Source organism: Anomaloglossus baeobatrachus, chromosome 7 (genome assembly GCF_048569485.1).
Source record: "Anomaloglossus baeobatrachus isolate aAnoBae1 chromosome 7, aAnoBae1.hap1, whole genome shotgun sequence".
Taxonomy (NCBI): domain Eukaryota; kingdom Metazoa; phylum Chordata; class Amphibia; order Anura; family Aromobatidae; genus Anomaloglossus; species Anomaloglossus baeobatrachus.
In genome coordinates, this window is record NC_134359.1 from 6,081,580 (window position 1) to 6,107,329 (window position 25,750).

At 49.9% G+C, this 25,750-nt stretch overlaps 1 protein-coding gene across 3 annotated transcripts in view; it reads left to right on the forward strand.

Moving 5' to 3' along the window:
• Positions 1-25,750, forward strand: part of PARP14 (poly(ADP-ribose) polymerase family member 14) — a 216,292-nt gene that overhangs the window by 105,415 nt on the left and 85,127 nt on the right. For all 3 annotated transcript variants that reach the window (XM_075316982.1, XM_075316980.1, XM_075316981.1), the window contains 2 exons: positions 16,128-16,337; positions 17,557-18,165. In XM_075316982.1, the coding sequence (XP_075173097.1) occupies positions 16,128-16,337; positions 17,557-18,165 (819 nt within the window). The remainder of the gene's footprint in view (positions 1-16,127; positions 16,338-17,556; positions 18,166-25,750) is intronic.

Here is a 25,750-nt window from a genome sequence, read left to right on the forward strand (position 1 = left end):
AAGCCTTCCAGGAAGTCCGGCGGATTCTGATGTGGGTGGAAGCCACGGCCTCCACCATATCCGCAGTTCACATCCCCGGCGTAGAAAACTGGGAAGCAGACTTCCTCAGTCGCCAGGGCATGGACGCAGGGGAATGGTCCCTTCACCCGGACGTGTTTCAGGAAATCTGTCGCCGCTGGGGAAGGCCGGACGTCGACCTAATGGCGTCCCGGCACAACAACAAGGTCCCAACCTTCATGGCACGGTCTCGCGATCACAGAGCTCTGGCGGCAGACGCCTTAGTGCAAGATTGGTCGCAGTTCCGGCTCCCTTATGTGTTTCCACCTCTGGCACTCTTGCCCAGAGTGCTACGCAAGATCAGATCCGACTGCAGCCGCGTCATACTCGTCGCCCCAGACTGGCCAAGGAGGGCGTGGTATCCGGATCTGTGGCATCTCACGGTCGGCCAACCGTGGGCACTACCAGACCGACCAGACTTGCTGTCCCAAGGGCCGTTTTTCCATCGGAATTCTGCGGCCCTGAACCTGACTGTGTGGCCATTGAGTCCTGGATCCTAGCGTCTTCAGGATTATCCCAAGGGGTCGTTGCCACCATGAGACAGGCTAGGAAGCCCACGTCCGCTAAGATCTACCAGAGAACGTGGAGGATATTCTTATCCTGGTGCTCTGCTCAGGGAGTGTCTCCCTGGCCATTTGCATTGCCTACATTTCTTCAGCGCTCTATTGGGAGACCCAGACGATTGGGGTATAGCTACTGCCCTCTGGAGGCCACACAAAGCACTACATCAAAAGTGCAAGGCCCCTCCCCCTCTGGCTATACCCCCCCCGTGGTATCACGGGTTCTCCAGTTTTAGCTTTGTGTGCGAAGGAGGTCAGACATCCACGCATAGCTCCACAGATTTTAGTCAGCAGTAGCTGCTGACTATTTCGGATGGAAGAAAAGAGGACACATATAGTGTCCCCAGCATGCTCCCTTCTCACCCCTGGATGGTGTTGTAAGGTTGAGGTACCTATTGCTGGTACAGGGCTGGAGCCTGACATGCTGTTTTCCTTCCACATCCCCTGGTAGGGCTCTGTGGAAGTGGGATCCTGCCGGCCTCTAAGCTCTGACGCCGGGCTCCATCCACAGACCCATTAGAACCTGATGGAGACGGAGCAGGAGTACGATCAGGGACAGGCCCTGCATCATACAGGTACTCTGTGTCCCCGGCAGGCACAGACACACTCCGGGCTGGCTGGGTGTTGTAGTGCGCCGGGGACCGCAACGTTGGAGCTAGTGTCCCTACAGATTACTGGGGGATTGTTTGTGTATGGGAACGCAGCGCCGACCCCCTCTGGACCGGGCGGCGCTGCTGTGACTTGTGGTGCGCCGGGGATCCGCCGTCCGCGCTTTTACGGCGGCGGCGGTTATAAATTGAGTCCCCGGCTTTTTGGGCCTAGGACGCCGGCAGCTCCGATTCGTTCCCGCCCCCACCCTGTCATTCAGGGTAGGGGAGAGACGCTGTTCGCTAGCAGCGACGAGGGCTGGAGCCTGATTTACATGCTCCAGCCCTCACACTAGGCACAGAGGGAAGCAGGCTTCCCGCTCTTAGCCAGGAACGCCCAGGGCCCGCCCCCCTTCTCTCTCAGACGCCGGCAGCCATTACATGCAGTCTGGCTGGAGGAAGGACGCAAGGCTCTGGGAGACCTGGACTAGGGGCTATCTGGCGACCACACACCCGCTTTTTAAGCGGGCGGTAAGCGATTTGTCTGTGCTGGTCCCTCTAGTGCCTCACGGTGTATCGGTGTACTGTACAGATATATAGATATTGTATTTCTTGCACTGTGAGGTCGCTTCTGGCTGCATCTCCCAGATCACTCTGTGGAAGCAGCAACATGCCATCCTCAAAACGCAAGGCTGCCAAGGCTAGGGCTGTGTACACTGCGTGTGCTGCATGTGGGGCTAATCTACCAGCAGGCACCCATTGTGTGCAATGCTCCGACCCGGTGCTGCTTCGCCAGCCGGAGTCAGGAGGGGTAGTGACCCAGGCTGAGACGCTTGTAAGTTCTGCCCCGGTGACAGGGACAGACTTTGCAGTTTTTGCGGTAAAAAAATTGTTTAAAAGAACAGAGAGTCCTCAGTGGTTGATACCTTTTAATGGCTAACTGAACCATCTTTTCAGTTAGCCATTAAAAGGTATCAACCACTGAGGACTCTCTGTTCTTTTAAACAATTTTTTCTTCAGCGCTCTATTGGGAGACCCAGACAATTGGGTGTATAGCTACTGCCTCCGGAGGCCACACAAAGTATTACACTAAAAAGTGTAAGGCCCCTCCCCTTCTGGCTATACACCCCCCGTGGAATCACGGGTTCTCCAGTTTTAGCTTTGTGTGTGAAGGAGGTCATACATCCACGCATAGCTCCACGGTGTGTAGTCAGCAGTAGCTGCTAACTACTCGGATGGAAGAAAAGTGGGCACATATAGCGCCCCCAGCATGCTCCCTTCTCACCAGATGGTGCTTGAAAGGTTGAGGTACCTATTGCTGGTACAGAGGCTGGAGCCCCACATGCTGTTTTTCCTTCCACATCCCCCTGGAGGGCTCTGTGGAAGTGGGATCCTTCCGGCCACAAAGCCCTGAGGCCGGGCTCCATCCACAGACCCAGAAAGAACCTGATGGATGTCGAGCATTGGTACAGTCAGGGACATGGCCCTGCATCTGTCAGGTACTCGGTGTCCCCGGCAGGCACAGAACGCTCCAGACTTGCTGGGCGTTATAGTGCGCCGGGGACATAAGCAATGGGGTTGTGTCACCTTAGTTATGGCTGGGTGACGGGTTATGTGTTTGGGAACTAGCGCCGACCGCTCCTGCGGCGGGGCGCAACTGCGACATGCAGGGCGCCGGGGACAGAGCGCCGACCGCGCTTTTACGGCGGCGGCGCTCCTAACTTTACTTCCCGGCTTTTGCGGCCTAGCGCCGCTTCGTTCCCGCCTCCGCCCTGTCAATCAGGGCGGAGGAGAGACGCTGTGCAATGGCCAGCGCCGGGGGCTGGAGCTTGATTTACATGCTCCAGCCCCCTCACGAGGCACAGTGAGAGCACGCTTTCCCGCTCTTCGTTTAGGAACGCCCAGAGCCGCCCCTCTTCCTCACAGGACGCCGGCAGCCATTATTCATGCGGTCCGGCTGGGGACAGGCAGGCAGGCTCTGGGAGACTCAGACAGGGCGTCTGGCGGCCACACACCCGCTCTGAGGCGGGCGGTAAGCAGGCTGAAAGCCCCTCTTGTGCCACAGTGATTCTATTTGTGTACTTTCTTCTGGTGCCATATAGATATTGTATATATATTTGCACTGTAGGGCGCTTCTTGGCTATAGACCCCATATTGCGCTGAGGAGACAGCAACATGTCCTCCACAAAACGCAAGGGTCCCAAGGCGCGGGCTGTGTACACTGTCTGTACTGTTTGTGGGACTGATCTACCGGCAGGCTCCACTGACCACCATTGTGTGCAATGTTCCGTGCCTGTAACGCTTCGTCAGCCGGAGGTGGCAGTAGTAACCCAGGCAGAGACGCCTGTAAGTCCTGCCCCAGTAACAGGGACAGATTTTGCAGTTTTGGCTGGTCAGATGGCTGTCACTATGACAAAAATCCTTGAGGCCTTGCAAACCAGGCCAATTACTCAGGCTCCGGACACGGCTGTGTCCTTGCCCCCTGGTCCCCCTCAATTGGAGCGAGTCTGTACTTCAAGGGGCTCTCATGTATCACAGGCTGATGGCTCTGACTCAGATGACGGCCCCAGCCAGCCCAAGCAAGCTCGCTTAGACAGACCCTCCACATCATCACATTGTTCAGGGTCTCACAGGGATGAGTCTCTCTATGATGAGACTGAAGAAAGTGGTCAGGTTTCGGACCATGAGACCACTCTCAATTTGGATACCCCTGATGGTGACGCTATGGTCAATGACCTTATTTCGGCCATCAATAGTGCGTTGGATATTTCTCCCCCAGCTCCCTCAGCAGAGGAAGCTGCTGCACAGCAGGAGAAATTCCATTTCTTGTATCCCAAGCGTAAATTGAGTGCCTTTTTAGACCACTCTGACTTCAGAGAATCTATACAGAAACACCACGCTCAGCCATACAAGCGTTTTTCCAGACGCGCTAGGGATACACGTTATCCGTTTTCCCCTGACGTGATCAAACGCTGGACCCAGTGTCCAAAAGTGGATCCCCCTATTGCCAAGCTTGCGGCAAAATCTATAGTCGCGGTAGAGGATGGCGCTTCACTTAAAGACGCCAACGACAGACAGATGGACCTTTGGTTGAAGTCTATCTATGAAACTATCGGCGCGTCGTTTGCCCCTGCATTCGCGGCCGTGTGGGCACTCCAAGCTATTTCAGCTGGGTTGGCACAGGTAGAGGCTGTCATGCAGCCAGCAGTGCCAAAGGTGTCGACCCTAACCTCACAAATGTCTGCGTTTGCGACCTACGCTATCAACGCGGTTCTGGAATCTACGAGCCGTACGTCGTTGGCGTCCGCCAACTCCGTAGTGTTGCGCAGAGCATTGTGGTTAAAGGATTGGAAAGCAGATGCTAGTTCCAAAAAATGTTTAACCAACTTGCCATTATCTGGAGATAGACTGTTTGGCGAGCAGCTCGCTGAAATCATCAAACAGTCCAAGGGTAAAGACTCGTCCTTACCCCAGCCCAGATCAAACAAACCTCAGCAGAAAAAGTGGCAGCCGAGGTCTCGGCCCTTTCGAGGCTCAGGCAAGGCCCAATTTTCCTCATTCAAAGGGACGCAGAAAGAACAAAGGAGCTCTGATTCATGGCGGGCTCACTCACGACCCAAGAAAGCAAACGGAGGAACCGTTTCCAAAGCGGCTTCCTCATGACTTTCAGCCGCCTCCCTCCGCATCCTCGGTCGGTGGCAGGCTTTCCCGTTTTTGCGGCATTTGGCTGTCACTGGTCAAAGACCGGTGGGTGACAGACATTTTGTCGCGCGGGTACAGAATCGAGTTCAGTTCCCGTCCTCCACCTCGGTTCTTCAGAACCTCCCCACATCCCGACCGAGCGGATGCCCTTATGCAGGCGGTGAGCTCACTAAGAGCAGAAGGAGTGGTAATCCCTGTCCCCCCTCAGGAACGAGGGCGAGGGTTTTACTCCAATCTCTTTGTGGTTCCAAAAAAGGACGGCTCCTTCCGTCCTGTTCTGGACCTAAAAAGGCTCAACAAGCATGTGAACGCCAGGAGGTTCCGGATGGAATCCCTCCGGTCTGTCATTGCGTCAATGTCTCAAGGAGATTTTCTGGCATCAATAGACATCAAGGATGCGTATCTCCACGTACCAATTGCTACAGAGCACCAACGTTTTCTACGTTTGGTAATAGGAGACGAACATCTTCAGTTCGTAGCTCTGCCATTCGGTCTGGCGACAGCCCCACGGGTTTTCACCAAAGTCATGGCGGCAGTGGTAGCAGTCTTGCACTCCCAGGGACACTCCGTGATCCCTTATCTGGACGATCTACTTGTCAAGGCACCCACTCAGGAGGCATGCCAACTCAGCCTGAATGTTACGCTGGAGACTCTCCAGTCTTTCGGGTGGATCATCAACTTTGCAAAGTCAAATCTGTCACCAACTCAGTCACTAACGTTTCTTGGCATGGAGTTCCATACTCTATCAGCGATAGTGAAGCTTCCGCTGACCAAGCAGAGGTCACTACAGATAGGGGTGCGGTCGCTTCTTCAGGGCCAGTCGCACTCCTTGAGGCGCCTCATGCACTTCCTAGGGAAGATGGTGGCAGCCATGGAAGCAGTTCCCTTTGCGCAGTTTCATCTGCGTCCTCTTCAATGGGACATTCTTCGCCAATGGGACGGGAAGTCGACATCCCTGGACAGAGAAGTCTCCCTTTCTCAGGCGGCCAAGGACTCTCTGCAATGGTGGCTTCTGCCCAACTCATTGTCACAGGGAAGATCCTTCCTACCTCCATCCTGGGCAGTGGTCACGACAGACGCGAGTCTGTCAGGGTGGGGAGCAGTCTTTCTCCACCACAGGGCTCAGGGGACGTGGACTCAGCAAGAGTCCACCCTGCAGATCAATGTTCTGGAGATCAGAGCAGTGTATCTGGCACTTCTAGCCTTCCAGCAGTGGCTGGAAGGAAGGCAGATCCGAATCCAGTCGGACAACTCCACAGCGGTGGCATACATCAACCACCAAGGAGGGACGCGCAGTCGGCAAGCCTTCCAGGAAGTCAGGCGGATTCTGACGTGGGTGGAGGACACAGCATCCACCATATCCGCGGTACACATCCCGGGCGTAGAAAACTGGGAAGCAGACTTCCTCAGTCGCCAAGGGATAGACGCAGGGGAATGGTCCCTTCACCCGGACGTGTTTCAGGAAATCTGTCGCCGGTGGGGGGTGCCGGACGTCGACCTCATGGCGTCTCGGCACAACCACAAGGTCCCGGCATTCATGGCGCGGTCGCGCGATCAAAGGGCTCTGGCGGCAGACGCCTTGGTCCAAGATTGGTCGCAGTTCCGACTCCCATATGTATTCCCGCCTCTGGCACTCTTGCCCAGAGTGTTGCGCAAGATCAGATCCGATTGCACCCGCGTCATACTCGTCGCCCCAGACTGGCCGAGGAGATCGTGGTACCCGGATCTGTGGCATCTCACGGTCGGCCGACCGTGGTCACTTCCAGACCGGCCAGACTTACTGTCCCAAGGGCCGTTTTTCCATCAGAATTCTGCTGCCCTGAACCTGACTGTGTGGCCATTGAATCCTGGATCCTAGCGTGTGCAGGATTGTCTCAAGGAGTTGTTGCTACCATGAGGCAGGCTAGGAAGCCCACGTCTGCCAAGATCTACCACAGGACGTGGAAGATTTTCTTATCATGGTGCTCTGCTCAGGGAGTGTCTCCCTGGCCATTTGCATTGCCTACTCTTCTTTCCTTCCTACAATCGGGGTTAGAAAAAGGCTTGTCGCTTGGCTCACTTAAAGGGCAAGTCTCGGCACTATCAGTGTTTTTTCAGAAGCGTCTGGCACGTCTGTCTAAGGTGCGCACGTTTCTACAGGGGGTTTGTCATATTGTACCCCCGTACAGGCGGCCGTTAGATCCATGGGATCTGAATAGGGTACTAGTTGCTCTACAGAAGCCGCCTTTCGAGCCTTTGAAAGAGGTTTCCTTTTCTCGCCTGTCACAGAAAGTGGTGTTTCTAGTGGCGATCACGTCTCTTCGGAGAGTGTCTGAGCTGGCAGCACTGTCATCCAAGGCTCCTTTCCTGGTGGTCCACCAGGACAAGGTGGTTTTGCGCCCCACTCCAGAATTTCTTCCTAAAGTAGTATCTGATTTCCATCTAAATCAGGACATTTGCTTACCTTCTTTCTGTCCTCATCCGGTTCACCGGTATGAAAAGGATTTGCATTTGTTAGATCTGGTCAGAGCAATCAGAATCTACATCTCCCGCACGGCGCCCTTGCGCCGCTCCGAGGCACTTTTTGTCCTTGTCGCTGGTCCGCGCAAGGGATTGCAGGCTTCTAAAGCCACCCTGGCTCGATGGATCAAAGAACCAATTCTGGAAGCCTACCGTTCGGCTGGACTTCCGGTTCCATCAGGGCTGAAGGCCCATTCAACCAGAGCCGTGGGTGCGTCCTGGGCATTACGCCACCAGGCTACGGCTCAACAGGTGTGCCAGGCAGCTACCTGGTCCAGTCTGCACACTTTCACCAAACATTATCAGGTGCATACCTATGCTTCGGCGGATGCCAGCCTAGGTAGAAGAGTCCTGCAGGCGGCGGTGGCTTCCCAGTAGGGGGGCGCTGTCTTGCAGCTCTGACAAGAGGTATTTCTTTACCCACCCAGGGACAGCTTTTGAACGTCCCAATTGTCTGGGTCTCCCAATAGAGCGCTGAAGAAGAAGGGAATTTTGTTACTTACCGTAAATTCCTTTTCTTCTAGCTCTTATTGGGAGACCCAGCACCCGCCCTGTTGTCCTTCGGGATTTTTGGTTTTGTTTGCGGGTACACATGTTGTTCATGTTGAACGGTTTGTCAGTTCTCCGATGTTATTCGGAGTTAATTTGTTTAAACCAGTTATTGGCTTTCCTCCTTCTTGCTTTGGCACTAAAACTGGAGAACCCGTGATTCCACGGGGGGTGTATAGCCAGAAGGGGAGGGGCCTTACACTTTTTAGTGTAATACTTTGTGTGGCCTCCGGAGGCAGTAGCTATACACCCAATTGTCTGGGTCTCCCAATAAGAGCTAGAAGAAAAGGAATTTACGGTAAGTAACAAAATTCCCTTCTTTATCTCTACTGGCTAACACGGTACAAAGATATATTTTACTTGTATCAGTTTTTGCGGATAATATGTCTGTGTCTATGGCAAAAATCCTTGAAACCTTGCAATCTATGCATGGGGCTCAGTCTTTGGGCACGGCGAGGCCTCTGTCCTCAGGTCCCCCTCACTTGGAATTAATCCAGCCCACAGGGGAGTCCCCGGCTTCACAGGCCGAGGATTATGAGTCAGATGATAGCCCCAGCCACCCTAAGCGAGCTCGCTGGGAAAGACCCCCAACGTCATCACACTGCTCAGGGTCTCAGCGCAATCAGTCGCCCTGTGATGTGTCTGATGAGAGTGATCAGGAATCCATTCCTGGAACCCCTCTCAACCTGGATACCCCTGATGGGGATGCCATGGTAAACGACCTTATCTCAGCCATCAATAGGCTGTTGGATATTTCTCCCCCAGCCCCTTCAGCAGAAGAGGCAGCGGCAGAGCAGGAGAAGTTTCGTTTCCTTTATCCCAAGCGTAAATTGAGTGCTTTCTTGGATCACGCTGACTTCAGAGAATCAATCCAGAAGCACGACGCTCACCCAGAAAGGCGTTTCTCTAAACGATCTAAAGATACGCGTTTCCCTTTCCCCCCTGAGGTGGTCAAGCGCTGGACACAGTGTCCAAAGGTAGACCCCCCGATTTCCAAACTCGCAGCTAGGTCCATAGTTGCAGTGGAGGATGGCGCTTCACTTAAAGATGCCAATGACAGACAGATGGACCTTTGGTTAAAATCTGTCTATGAAGCTATCGGCGCGTCGTTTGCTCCGGCATTCGCAGCCGTATGGGCACTCCAGGCTATTTCAGCTGGCTTAGCAAAAGTGGATGCTATCATACATCCAGCAGTGCCGCAAGTGGCGCACCTTACCACGCAGATGTCGGCGTTTGCGTCTTACGCTATCAATGCGGTCCTAGAATCTACCAGTCGCACCTCAATGGCGTCCGCCAATTCGGTAGTTTTGCGCAGAGCCTTGTGGTTGAAGGACTGGAAAGCAGATGCTGGTTCCAAAAAATGTTTAACCAGTTTGCCTTTATCTAGAGATAGACTGTTTGGCGAGCCATTGGCTGATATCATTAAGCAGTCCAAGGGTAAAGACTCCTCTTTACCACAACCCAGAACAACCAAACCTCAGCAGAAAAAGTGGCAGCAGAGGTTTCAGTCCTTTCGAGGTTCGGGCAAGACACCATTTACCTCGTCCAAAGGGACTCAGAGGACGCAAAGAAACTCAGATTCGTGGCGGGCTCACACGCGCCCCAAGAAAGCAAATGGAGGTACCGCTTCCAAAGCGGCTACCTCATGACTTCCAGCCCCCTCCCTCCGCATCGCCGGTCGGGGGCAGGCTCTCCCGCTTTTCCGGCATTTGGATGTCACAGGTCAAAGACCGGTGGGTGACGGACATTTTGTCTCGCGGGTACAGAATCGAGTTCAATTCTCGTCCTCCAGCTCGGTTCTTCAGAACCTCCCCACATCCAGACCGAGCAGATGCTCTGCTGCAGGCGGTGGACTCCCTAAGAGCGGAAGGAGTGGTGATCCCAGTCCCTCCTCAGGAACAAGGGCAAGGGTTTTACTCCAATCTCTTTGTGGTTCCAAAAAAGGACGGCTCGTTCCGTCCTGTTCTGGACCTAAAACGGCTCAACAAACATGTGCACGCCAGGAAGTTCCGGATGGAAACCCTGCGTTCTGTCATTGCCTCAATGTCCAGAGGAGACTTCCTTGCCTCAATAGACATCAAAGATGCTTATCTCCACGTGCCAATTGCTACAGAACATCAACGTTTTCTACGTTTTGTGATAGGAGACGACCATTTTCAGTTCGTAGCTCTGCCATTTGGTCTGGCGACAGCCCCACGGGTCTTCACCAAGGTCATGGCGGCGGTGGTAGCAGTCTTGCACTCTCAGGGACACTCGGTGATCCCTTACCTAGACGATTTACTGGTCAAAGCTCCCTCTCAAGAGGCATGTCAGCACAGCCTGAATGCTACGCTGGAGACTCTACAGTCTTTCGGATGGATCATCAACTTTCCAAAGTCGATCCTATCACCGACTCAATCACTAACGTATCTTGGCATGGAGTTTCATACTCTAGCAGCGATAGTGAAGCTTCCGCTGAACAAGCAGCGGTCACTACAGACAGGGGTGCAATCTCTTCTGCAGGGCCAGTTGCATCCCTTGCGGCGCCTCATGCATTTCCTAGGGAAGATGGTGGCAGCCATGGAAGCAGTTCCCTTTGCGCAGTTTCATCTGCGCCCACTTCAATGGGACATTCTCCGCCAATGGGACGGGAAGTCAACGTCCCTGGACAGGAAAGTCTCGCTTTCCCAGACGGCCAAGGACTCCCTACAATGGTGGCTCCTTCCCACCTCATTGTCTCAGGGAAGATCCTTCCTGCCCCCATCCTGGGCAGTAGTCACGACAGATGCGAGTCTGTCAGGGTGGGGAGCAGTATTTCTCCACCACAGGGCTCAGGGGACGTGGACTCCGCAGGAGTCCACCCTTCAGATCAATGTTCTGGAGATCAGAGCAGTGTATCTTGCTCTACTGGCCTTCCAACAGTGGCTGGAAGGAAAGCAGATCCGAATCCAATCGGACAACTCCACAGCGGTGGCATACATCAACCACCAAGGAGGGACGCGCAGTCGGCAAGCCTTCCAAGAAGTCCGGCGCATTCTAAGGTGGGTGGAGGACAGAGCATCCACCATATCCGCGGTTCACATCCCAGGCGTAGAAAACTGGGAAGCAGACTTCCTCAGTCGCCAGGGCATGGACGCAGGGGAATGGTCCCTTCACCCGGACGTGTTTCAGGAAATCTGTCGCCGCTGGGGAGTGCCGGACGTCGACCTAATGGCATCCCGGCACAACAACAAGGTCCCGGCATTCATGGCGAGGTCGCGCGATCAAAGAGCTCTGGCGGCAGACGCCTTGGTTCAAGATTGGTCGCAGTTTCAGCTCCCATACGTGTTTCCGCCTCTGGCGCTCTTGCCCAGAGTGCTACGCAAGATCAGATCCGAGTGCAGCCGCATCATACTCGTCGCTCCAGACTGGCCGAGGAGGTCGTGGTATCCGGATCTGTGGCATCTCACGATCGGTCGACCGTGGTCACTGCCAGACCGACCAGACTTACTGTCCCAAGGGCCGTTTTTCCATCAGAATTCTGCGGCCCTGAACCTGACTGTGTGGCCATTGAGTCCTGGATCCTAGCATCTGCTGGATTATCTCAGGGAGTCGTTGCCACAATGAGACAAGCTAGAAAGTCGAATTCGGCTAAGATCTACCACAGAACGTGGAAGATTTTCTTGTCCTGGTGCTCTGCTCAGGGAGTGTCTCCCTGGCCATTTGCATTGCCCAAGTTTCTTTCCTTCCTGCAATCGGGGTTAGAAAAGGGCTTGTCGCTCAGCTCCCTTAAAGGGCAAGTTTCGGCACTATCCGTGTTTTTTCAGAAGCGTCTAGCACGTCTTTCTAAGGTGCGCACGTTCCTGCAGGGGGTCTGTCATATTGTGCCCCCGTACAAGCGGCCGTTAGATCCATGGGATCTGAACAGGGTACTAGTTGCTCTCCAGAAGCCGCCCTTCGAGCCTCTGAAGGAAGTTTCCTTTTCTCGGCTGTCACAGAAAGTGGCGTTTCTTGTTGCGATCACATCGCTTCGGCGAGTGTCTGAGCTGGCAGCTCTGTCATCCAAGGCTCCCTTCCTGGTGTTCCACCAGGACAAGGTAGTGCTGCGCCCTATTCCGGAGTTTCTCCCTAAGGTCGTATCCTCTTTTCATCTTAATCAGGATATATCCTTGCCTTCTTTTTGTCCTCATCCGGTTCACCGGTATGAAAAGGACTTACGTTTGCTAGATCTGGTGAGAGCACTCAGAATCTACATTTCCCGAACGGCGCCCATGCGCCGTGCCGATGCACTTTTTGTCCTTGTCGCTGGTCCGCGCAAGGGGTTGCAGGCTTCTAAAGCCACCCTGGCTCGATGGATCAAAGAACCAATTCTAGAGGCCTACCGTTCTGCGGGGCTTCCGGTTCCTTCAGGGCTAAAAGCCCACTCAACCAGAGCCGTGGGTGCGTCCTGGGCATTTCGTCACCAGGCTTCGGCTCAACAGGTGTGCCAGGCAGCTACCTGGTCCAGTCTGCACACTTTCACCAAGCATTATCAGGTGCATACCTATGCTTCGGCGGATGCCAGCTTAGGTAGAAGAGTCCTGCAGGCGGCAGTGACACCCCCGTAGGGGAGGGCTGTTTTTTTGCAGCTCTAACATGAGGTATTTCTTTACCCACCCAGGGACAGCTTTTGGACGTCCCAATCGTCTGGGTCTCCCAATAGAGCGCTGAAGAAGAAGGGAATTTTGTTACTTACCGTAAATTCCTTTTCTTCTAGCTCTTATTGGGAGACCCAGCACCCGCCCTGTTGTCCTTCGGGATGTTTTTTTGTTGTTTGCGGGTACACATGTTGTTCATGTTGAACGGTTTTTCAGTTCTCCGATGTTATTCGGAGTTAATTTGTTTAAACCAGTTATTGGCTTCCTCCTTCTTGCTTTGGCACTAAAACTGGAGAACCCGTGATACCACGGGGGGGGGTATAGCCAGAGGGGGAGGGGCCTTGCACTTTTGATGTAGTGCTTTGTGTGGCCTCCAGAGGGCAGTAGCTATACCCCAATCGTCTGGGTCTCCCAATAAGAGCTAGAAGAAAAGGAATTTACGGTAAGTAACAAAATTCCCTTCTTCTTTCTTTCCTGCAATCTGGATTAGAAAAAGGTTTGTCGCTAGGCTCCCTTAAAGGGCAAGTCTCGGCGCTATCCGTCTTTTTTCAGAAGCGTCTAGCACGACTTTCTAAGGTACGCACGTTCCTGCAGGGGGTTTGTCATATCGTACCCCCGTACAAGCGGCCGTTAGATCCATGGGATCTGAACAGGGTACTGGTTGCCCTCCAGAAGCCGCCCTTCGAGCCTCTGAGGGAGGTTTCACTTTCTAGACTATCACAGAAAGTGGCTTTTCTGGTAGCGATCACATCTCTTCGGAGAGTGTCTGAGCTAGCAGCGCTGTCATCCAAGGCTCCCTTCCTGGTCTTCCACCAGGACAAGGTAGTGCTGCGCCCCATTCAGGAGTTTCTCCCGAAGGTGGTATCCTCTTTTCATCTTAATCAGGATATCTCCTTGCCTTCCTTTTATCCGCATGCAGTTCATCGGTATGAAAAGGATTTACATTTGTTGGATCTGGTGAGAGCACTCAGAATCTACATTTCCCGCACGGCGCCCCTGCGCCGCTCGGATGCACTCTTTGTCCTTGTCGCTGGTAAGCGCAAAGGGTCGCAGGCTTCCAAAGCCACCCTGGCTCGATGGATCAAAGAACCAATTCTTGAAGCCTACAGTTCTGCTGGGCTTCCGGTTCCATCAGGGCTGAAGGCCCATTCTACCAGAGCCGTGGGTGCGTCCTGGGCATTACGACACCAGGCTACGGCTCAACAGGTGTGCCAGGCAGCTACCTGGTCGAGTCTGCACACTTTCACCAAACATTATCAGGTGCATACCTATGCTTCGGCGGACGCCAGCCTAGGTAGAAGAGTCCTGCAGGCGGCAGTTGCCTCCCCGTAGGGGAGGGCTGTCTTTGCAGCTCTAACATGAGGTATTTCTTTACCCACCCAGGGACAGCTTTTGGACGTCCCAATCGTCTGGGTCTCCCAATGGAGCGCCGAAGAAGAAGGGAATTTTGTTACTTACCGTAAATTCCTTTTCTTCTAGCTCCTATTGGGAGACCCAGCACCCGCCCTGTTGTCCTTCGGGATTTCTGGTTGTTTTTCGGGTACACATGTTGTTCATGTTGAATGGTTTTCAGTTCTCCGACGTTACTTCGGAGTGAATTTGTTTAAACCAGTTATTGGCTTTCCTCCTTCTTGCTTTTGCACTAAAACTGGTGAGCCAGTGATCCCACTGGGGGTGTATAGCCAGAAGGGGAGGGGCCTTACACTTTTTAGTGTAATTGCTTTGTGTGGCCTCCGGAGGCAGTGCTATACACCCAATCGTCTGGGTCTCCCAATAGGAGCTAGAAGAAAAGGAATTTACGGTAAGTAACAAAATTCCCTTCTTTCCACCGATCTCCTAAGTGACGCGATCGATATTGATTGTGGCATTTAGGCGGTTAAACAGTCAGGGCCGGTGCGGGGACTGTTCCTGGCTGTGAGCGCCGGGGCGCGGGTGTCAGGAAAGTGGAGTCCACGGCGGTGATCGCGCCAATGACCCCGCCATCGCCAGGACATACAGATACATCCCTGGCCGGGAGTGACCTCCCTTGTAGGACATACGGGTGCAGCCATGGTCATTTTAGCTCTTTTTGTCGTCTGTTTCTATGGTTACTGATGCAGAATTATAAACATTCCAGAAGTTGTTACATTTTCCTGACAAATCCATGAAGTTTCTGTACAGAATATTCCCAGCGCTGCCCCCGATTTCTCCAGAATCTTCCTTTCCCCCGCCGGCCGGATATCTGATCCTGACCGGTGACCTGTTCTCGTGTCCTCAGGGCTCGGACGTCACAAGTTCTGGGGTTTTGTCTCTTTTTGAGGACTAAACTTAGATTCTCAGTAGGACTGAGATCCGGGGAGATTCCGGCCGTGGAGCCAAAATGTGAAGGTTTTGTTCCCCGAGACACTTATGCGGGCATCACACGGGACAATAAATCGTGTGATCGCACAAGCGATCGCACCCGCCCCCGTCGTTTTTTACACGTCACGGGCAATTAGTTGCCCGTGGTGCACAAAGTCGTTAACCCACCCGTCACACGTACTTATCTCCCGGGCGACCTCTCTGTGGGCGGCGTCACAGCGACGTCACACAGCAGCTGGCCAATAGAAGCGGAGGGGTGGAGATGAGCGGAACGTAAACATCCCGCCCACCTCCTTCCTTCCTCATTGCCGGTGGACGCAGTTAAGCTGTGTTCGTCGCTCCCGGGGTGTTACACAGAGCGATGTGTGCTGCCACGGGAGCGACGAACAATCGGAGCACAGAAGGAGGAACGAGATTATGAAAATGAACGACGTGTCAACGATGATCGAGAAGGTGAGTATTTCTGCTCATTCATAGGTGTCACATGGTATGATATCTCTGACGATGCCGGATGTGCGTCACTAACGACGTGACCCCGACAACATATCGCCAGATATATCGTACCGTGTGACGCCCGCATTAGTGCTCACTTTCCCCTTATAACCCGGTCTCCATAATGGAGGAAAAGCGTCATCCACACATTGTCCTGAATGATGGGAGAAGCTGCTCTCCAAGGAAGTTTAGATCCTATTCTATATTCCTAGCTGTGGTGTTAGGTATAAAAGTGAGTGACCCCCTCATGGATGAGAATTACCCAAACACATTGTGAGTGACCCCCTCATGGATGAGAAGCCCCCACACATTGTGAGTGACCCCTCCATGGATGAGAAGCCCCAACATATTGTGAGTGACCCCCTCCATGGATGAGAAGCCCCAACATATTGTGAGTGACCCCTCCATGGATGAGAAGCCCCCACACATTGTGAGTGACCCCCTCCATGGATGAGAAGCCCCCACACATTGTGAGTGACCCCCTCCGTGGATGAGAAGATTCCACATATTGTGAGTGTCCCCTTTCATGGATGGGAAGCCCCCGCACATTGGTGGTCTCTTGCAGCGCGCACCTTCTCTTCTCTGGACATCATTCTTCCCGACATCACAGTCGAAAAGATACGGCCTTTGACTGATCCTGTAAAGCGATTTGGTCAGCCATGACTGGTTTCTCCTTGTTCCTTCTCTCCTCTAATGAGGAGACCTTTTCCCCACTGATTGCGTTCATTTTGCTTTTTGTGGCTAAGGTTTGGGCAACGTGTCAGCAGCTCTGGTGGCCGATATCATCTTAGACGTGGTCACAGAATTTGCCAAGTCCCAATCTGCCCCGAGTCTTCAGACGGTGAAGGTGGTTATCTTCCAGCAGAAGATGCTGAACGACTTCTACACGAGTATGAAGAAGAAGGAAGGAGGCGATCTGCCCAAGGCGACGTCCATGCTGTCTAGGTTCACCAACTGTGAGTCCTGCGCTTAAACCTTGCAGGATAAAAGCCGGTGTCGGATGTAGATGGCCGTCATCACTGTAGATTTGTTCTCCAAAAAATTCACCAAGAAGTTCAGTCTTGGAGAGATTCAGTTTCAGAGGGAGGACATGGTGTTAGGGACAGCGGACAGACAACCCCTAGTATTGTGTAGTAATGCAGGGTGATGTCAGAAGACGAGGTGTATAGCTGGTGTGATCAGCATAGAGATGGTACTGGAAACCAGATCTACTGATCAATTGTCCAATGGGGGCGGTATAAAGCGAGAAGAGGAAGGGGCCTAGGACCAAAACCTGAGGAACCCAGAGAGTTCGAGGAGGGGACCTAGGATTGAGCCCTGAGGAACCCTGAGAGTAAGAGGAGGGGCCTAGGACTGAGCCCTGAGGAACCCCGACAGTAAGAGTAGGGGGCCTAGGACTGAGCCCTGAGGAACCCCAAAGGTGAGGGGGAGAGGACAGGAGCAAGAGCCTGCAAAGGAAACATTGAGCTGCCAGAGAGATAGGAGGAGAATCAGGCGAGGCTGATAGAGCAGAACATTGTTAGGAGGAGCTGGGGATCCATGGTGTCAAGAGCGGCTGAGAGATCTAAGAGGAACAATAGGGAGTAGTGGCCATTGGATTTTGTTGTTAATAGATCATTGGAGACTTTGGTGAGGGCCTTTAAGGTGGAGTGTAAAGAGTGGAAACCAGATTTGGGATCAAGAGGAGAGTTTCCAGAGAGATGGAGGATTAGCCGAGAGTGGACCAAGCGTTCAGAGATAAAGGGGAGATTTGAGACCGGTCTGTAGTTAGCGGCACAATTCTGGCAGAGGGAAGGTTTTATAAGTAGAGGGGTTATGATGGGGGTTTGTGAATGATGAGGGAAATATACCGGACGAAAGAGAGGTTAAACATTTTGGTTAGATAGGTAGTGACACCCGGGGAGAGACTGGAGGAGAAGTGAGGGAGTAGGGTCACTGGTGTAGGTTATCGGGTGAGGAGAAGCTAGGAGCAGCCGGGTAACTTCTTCTCCTAATCTTATGGCCTATTAATGGAACATAACAGTATTATTCTATGATTGGGGAGGTTCTGGCTTCTGGGAGCCCACCTATCTGGAGCGTGAAGGGTCCGGAGCCCCTTTGGCGGCATAGAGCTGTTTATAAATACTTCCATGTGGTGATATCACACGGTGACGAGATATCTTTTCTGTCACGCAGCAATCTACAGTTTCTTCACATCAAGATCCGGAGATGAGGAGAAGGAACCAAAAGTGTTTGAGTTGTGCGAGAACATTGAGCCCGCGATATTCCACCTGTGCGCAGAGACCAAGAAAGCCGTGAACGACACCAAGTCCTGGCTCCAGGACCTGATCCTGAAGGAGCAGCATGAGAATATGATCAGTGATGACTGGATCCTGGAGTTTGATGAGCAGGACCATCACACCTTGTGCCAGGATCAGAGGAAGCTCGGAGTCTTTGTCTCTTTCCAATCTCCTGGATCCACAGTTAAAATAAGTGGCCTGACCCGAGATGTCCTCGAAATGACCAACAAAATCCAGGCCATGATCAATAAGGTGCGTGAGAAGAAGACCAGAGAGCGAGAGGCCGAGCTGTGCAGCAACCTGGTGGAATGGAGGTACTACGACGGAAACCAGCCTGTCCCATTCCACCGGATGGCAAACCTGGAGCTGGAAAGAGCCCAAAACTCAAAGACACAAAGCGTAAAGATTGACATCTCCGGGGTGACGTACACCGTAGTGATGGAGCTGAAGAGTATGATGGATCCCAATGGCAAAGAGATGCGGATTGAGCGCGTATCTAAGCACGGTAATCACTGAACGCATATCTAACCACAGTAATCATTGAGTGCATATCTAACCACAGTAATCACTGAGCGCATATCTAACCACAGTAGTCACTGAGCACATATCTAACCACAGTAATCACTGAGCACATATCTAACCACAGTAATCATTGAACGCATATCTAACCACAGTAATCATTGAGTGCATATCTAACCACAGTAATCACTGAGCGCATATCTAACCACAGTAATCACTGAGCGCATATCTAACCACAGTAATCACTGAGCGCATATCTAACCACAGTAATCATTGAGTGCATATCTAACCACAGTAATCACTGAGCACATATCTAACCACAGTAATCATTGAGCGCATATCTAACCACAGTAATCACTGAGCGCATATCTAACCACAGTAGTCACTGAGTACATATCTAACCACAGTAATCACTGAGCGCATATCTAACCACAGTAATCATTGAGCGCATATCTAACCACAGTAGTCACTGAGCGCATATCTAACCACAGTAACCATTGAGCGCATATCTAACCGCAGTAATCACTGAGCGCATAACTGAGCACAGTAGTCACTGAGCGCATATCTAACCGCAGTAATCACTGAGCGCATAACTGAGCACAGTAGTCACTGAGCACATATCTAACCACATAATCACTGAGCGCATATCTAACCACAGTAATCACTGAGCGCATATCTAACCACAGTAATCACTGAGCGCATATCTAACCACAGTAATCACTGAGCGCATATGTAACCACAGTAATCACTGAGCACATATGTAACCACAGTAATCACTGAGCGCATATCTAACCACAGTAATCACTGAGCGCATATGTAACCACAGTAATCACTGAGCACATATGTAACCACAGTATATCACTGAGCGCATATGTAACCACAGTAATCACTGAGCGCATATCTAACCACAGTAATCACTGAGCGCATATCTAACCACAGTAATCACTGAGCACATATCTAACCACAGTAATCACTGAGCGCATATCTAACCACAGTAATCATTGAGCGCATATCTAACCACAGTAGTCACTGAGCGCATATCTAACCACAGTAACCATTGAGCGCATATCTAACCGCAGTAATCACTGAGCGCATAACTAAGCACAGTAGTCACTGAGCACATATCTAACCACATAATCACTGAGCGCATATGTAACCACAGTAATCATTGAGCGCATATCTAACCACAGTAGTCACTGAGCACATATGTAACCACAGTAATCACTGAGCACATATGTAACCACAGTAGTCACTGAGCACATATGTAACCACAGTAGTCACTGAGCGCATATCTAACCACAGTAATCACTGAGCACATATCTAACCACAGTAGTCACTGAGCACATATGTAACCACAGTAATCACTGAGCACATATCTAACCACAGTAATCACTGAGCACATATGTAAACACAGTAGTCACTGAGCACATATGTAACCACAGTAGTCACTGAGCACATATGTAACCACAGTAGTCACTGAGCGCATATGTAACCACAGTAGTCACTGAGCACATATGTAACCACAGTAGTCACTGAGCGCATATGTAACCACAGTAGTCACTGAGCGCATATGTAACCACAGTAGTCACTGAGCACATATGTAACCACAGTAGTCACTGAGCGCATATGTAACCACAGTAGTCACTGAGCGCATATGTAACCACAGTAGTCACTGAGCGCATATGTAACCACAGTAGTCACTGAGCACATATGTAACCACAGTAGTCACTGAGCGCATATGTAACCACAGTAGTCACTGAGCACATATCTAACCACAGTAATCACTGAGCGCATATGTAACCACAGTAGTCACTGAGCACATATCTAACCACAGTAATCACTGAGCACATATGTAACCACAGTAATCACTGAGCGCATATGTAACCACAGTAATCACTGAGCACATATCTAACCACAGTAATCACTGAGCGCATATCTAACCACAGTAGTCACTGAGCACATATGTAACCACAGTAATCACTGAGCACATATGTAACCACAGTAATCACTGAGCGCATATGTAACCACAGTAATCACTGAGCACATATCTAACCACAGTAGTCACTGAGCGCATATCTAACCACAGTAGTCACTGAGCGCATATCTAACCACAGTAATCACTGAGCACATATGTAACCACAGTAATCACTGAGCACATATCTAACCACAGTAATCACTGAGCGCATATGTAACCACAGTAATCACTGAGCACATATCTAACCACAGTAGTCACTGAGCACATATGTAACCACAGTAGTCACTGAGCACATATGTAACCACAGTAGTCACTGAGCACATATCTAACCACAGTAATCACTGAGCACATATGTAACCACAGTAATCACTGAGCGCATATCTAACCACAGTAGTCACTGAGCACATATGTAACCACAGTAATCACTGAGCACATATCTAACCACAGTAGTCACTGAGCACATATGTAACCACAGTAGTCACTGAGCACATATCTAACCACAGTAGTCACTGAGCACATATGTAACCACAGTAATCACTGAGCGCATATCTAACCACAGTAATCACTGAGCACATATCTAACCACAGTAATCACTGAGCGCATATCTAACCACAGTAATCACTGAGCACATATCTAACCACAGTAATCACTGAGCACATATCTAACCACAGTAATCACTGAGCACATATCTAACCACAGTAATCACTGAGCACATATCTAACCACAGTAGTCACTGAGCACATATGTAACCACAGTAGTCACTGAGCACATATCTAACCACAGTAATCACTGAGCACATATCTAACCACATAATCACTGAGCGCATATCTAACCACAGTAGTCACTGAGCACATATGTAACCACAGTAGTCACTGAGCACATATGTAACCACAGTAGTCACTGAGCACATATCTAACCACAGTAGTCACTGAGCGCATATCTAACCACAGTAATCACTGAGCACATATGTAACCACAGTAATCACTGAGCACATATCTAACCACAGTAATCACTGAGCGCATATGTAACCACAGTAATCACTGAGCACATATCTAACCACAGTAGTCACTGAGCACATATGTAACCACAGTAGTCACTGAGCACATATCTAACCACAGTAATCACTGAGCACATATGTAACCACAGTAATCACTGAGCACATATCTAACCACAGTAGTCACTGAGCACATATCTAACCACAGTAGTCACTGAGCACATATCTAACCACAGTAGTCACTGAGCACATATCTAACCACAGTAATCACTGAGCACATATGTAACCACAGTAATCACTGAGCACATATCTAACCACAGTAATCACTGAGCACATATCTAACCACAGTAATCACTGAGCACATATCTAACCACAGTAGTCACTGAGCACATATCTAACCACAGTAGTCACTGAGCACATATCTAACCACAGTAATCACTGAGCACATATGTAACCACAGTAATCACTGAGCACATATCTAACCACAGTAATCACTGAGCACATATCTAACCACAGTAATCACTGAGCGCATATCTAACCACAGTAGTCACTGAGCACATATGTAACCACAGTAATCACTGAGCACATATCTAACCACAGTAGTCACTGAGCACATATCTAACCACAGTAATCACTGAGCACATATGTAACCACAGTAATCACTGAGCACATATCTAACCACAGTAGTCACTGAGCACATATCTAACCACAGTAATCACTGAGCACATATCTAACCACAGTAATCACTGAGCGCATATGTAACCACAGTAGTCACTGAGCACATATGTAACCACAGTAGTCACTGAGCACATATCTAACCACAGTAGTCACTGAGCACATATCTAACCACAGTAATCACTGAGCACATATCTAACCACAGTAATCACTGAGCGCATATGTAACCACAGTAATCACTGAGCACATATCTAACCACAGTAGTCACTGAGCACATATGTAACCACAGTAGTCACTGAGCACATATGTAACCACAGTAGTCACTGAGCGCATATGTAACCACAGTAGTCACTGAGCACATATGTAACCACAGTAGTCACTGAGCACATATCTAACCACATAATCACTGAGCGCATATCTAACCACAGTAGTCACTGAGCACATATGTAACCACAGTAGTCACTGAGCACATATGTAACCACAGTAATCACTGAGCGCATATCTAACCACAGTAATCACTGAGCACATATGTAACCACAGTAGTCACTGAGCGCATATCTAACCACATAATCACTGAGCACATATCTAACCACAGTAGTCACTGAGCACATATGTAACCACAGTAGTCACTGAGCACATATGTAACCACAGTAGTCACTGAGCACATATGTAACCACAGTAATCACTGAGCGCATATGTAACCACATAATCACTGAGCACATATCTAACCACAGTAGTCACTGAGCACATATGTAACCACAGTAGTCACTGAGCACATATGTAACCACAGTAGTCACTGAGCACATATGTAACCACAGTAATCACTGAGCACATATCTAACCACAGTAGTCACTGAGCGCATATCTAACCACAGTAGTCACTGAGCACATATGTAACCACAGTAGTCACTGAGCACATATGTAACCACAGTAATCACTGAGCGCATATGTAACCACAGTAGTCACTGAGCACATATGTAACCACAGTAGTCACTGAGCGCATATGTAACCACAGTAATCACTGAGCACATATGTAACCACAGTAATCACTGAGCGCATATCTAACCACAGTAATCACTGAGCACATATCTAACCACAGTAATCACTGAGCACATATCTAACCACAGTAGTCACTGAGCACATATCTAACCACAGTAATCACTGAGCACATATCTAACCACAGTAGTCACTGAGCACATATGTAACCACAGTAATCACTGAGCACATATCTAACCACAGTAGTCACTGAGCACATATGTAACCACAGTAATCACTGAGCACATATCTAACCACAGTAATCACTGAGCACATATCTAACCACAGTAATCACTGAGCACATATGTAACCACAGTAGTCACTGAGCACATATCTAACCACAGTAGTCACTGAGCACATATGTAACCACAGTAATCACTGAGCACATATGTAACCACAGTAATCACTGAGCACATATGTAACCACAGTAATCACTGAGCACATATCTAACCACAGTAATCACTGAGCACATATCTAACCACAGTAGTCACTGAGCACATATGTAACCACAGTAATCACTGAGCACATATCTAACCACAGTAATCACTGAGCACATATGTAAACACAGTAGTCACTGAGCACATATGTAACCACAGTAGTCACTGAGCACATATGTAACCACAGTAGTCACTGAGCGCATATGTAACCACAGTAGTCACTGAGCACATATGTAACCACAGTAGTCACTGAGCGCATATGTAACCACAGTAGTCACTGAGCGCATATGTAACCACAGTAGTCACTGAGCACATATGTAACCACAGTAGTCACTGAGCGCATATGTAACCACAGTAGTCACTGAGCGCATATGTAACCACAGTAGTCACTGAGCGCATATGTAACCACAGTAGTCACTGAGCACATATGTAACCACAGTAGTCACTGAGCGCATATGTAACCACAGTAGTCACTGAGCACATATCTAACCACAGTAATCACTGAGCGCATATGTAACCACAGTAGTCACTGAGCACATATCTAACCACAGTAATCACTGAGCACATATGTAACCACAGTAATCACTGAGCGCATATGTAACCACAGTAATCACTGAGCACATATCTAACCACAGTAATCACTGAGCGCATATCTAACCACAGTAGTCACTGAGCACATATGTAACCACAGTAATCACTGAGCACATATGTAACCACAGTAATCACTGAGCGCATATGTAACCACAGTAATCACTGAGCACATATCTAACCACAGTAGTCACTGAGCGCATATCTAACCACAGTAGTCACTGAGCGCATATCTAACCACAGTAATCACTGAGCACATATCTAACCACAGTAATCACTGAGCGCATATCTAACCACAGTAATCACTGAGCACATATCTAACCACAGTAATCACTGAGCACATATCTAACCACAGTAATCACTGAGCACATATCTAACCACAGTAGTCACTGAGCACATATGTAACCACAGTAGTCACTGAGCACATATCTAACCACAGTAATCACTGAGCACATATCTAACCACATAATCACTGAGCGCATATCTAACCACAGTAGTCACTGAGCACATATGTAACCACAGTAGTCACTGAGCACATATGTAACCACAGTAGTCACTGAGCACATATCTAACCACAGTAGTCACTGAGCGCATATCTAACCACAGTAATCACTGAGCACATATGTAACCACAGTAATCACTGAGCACATATCTAACCACAGTAATCACTGAGCGCATATGTAACCACAGTAATCACTGAGCACATATCTAACCACAGTAGTCACTGAGCACATATGTAACCACAGTAGTCACTGAGCACATATCTAACCACAGTAATCACTGAGCACATATCTAACCACAGTAATCACTGAGCACATATCTAACCACAGTAATCACTGAGCACATATCTAACCACATAATCACTGAGCGCATATCTAACCACAGTAGTCACTGAGCACATATGTAACCACAGTAGTCACTGAGCACATATGTAACCACAGTAGTCACTGAGCACATATCTAACCACAGTAGTCACTGAGCGCATATCTAACCACAGTAATCACTGAGCACATATGTAACCACAGTAATCACTGAGCACATATCTAACCACAGTAATCACTGAGCGCATATGTAACCACAGTAATCACTGAGCACATATCTAACCACAGTAGTCACTGAGCACATATGTAACCACAGTAGTCACTGAGCACATATCTAACCACAGTAGTCACTGAGCACATATGTAACCACAGTAATCACTGAGCACATATGTAACCACAGTAATCACTGAGCACATATCTAACCACAGTAATCACTGAGCACATATGTAACCACAGTAATCACTGAGCACATATGTAACCACAGTAATCACTGAGCACATATGTAACCACAGTAATCACTGAGCACATATGTAACCACAGTAGTCACTGAGCACATATCTAACCACAGTAATCACTGAGCACATATGTAACCACAGTAATCACTGAGCACATATGTAACCACAGTAATCACTGAGCACATATCTAACCACAGTAATCACTGAGCGCATATCTAACCACAGTAGTCACTGAGCACATATGTAACCACAGTAATCACTGAGCACATATCTAACCACAGTAGTCACTGAGCGCATATGTAACCACAGTAGTCACTGAGCACATATGTAACCACAGTAATCACTGAGCACATATGTAACCACAGTAGTCACTGAGCACATATCTAACCACAGTAGTCACTGAGCACATATCTAACCACAGTAATCACTGAGCACATATCTAACCACAGTAATCACTGAGCGCATATGTAACCACAGTAATCACTGAGCACATATCTAACCACAGTAGTCACTGAGCACATATGTAACCACAGTAGTCACTGAGCACATATGTAACCACAGTAGTCACTGAGCGCATATGTAACCACAGTAG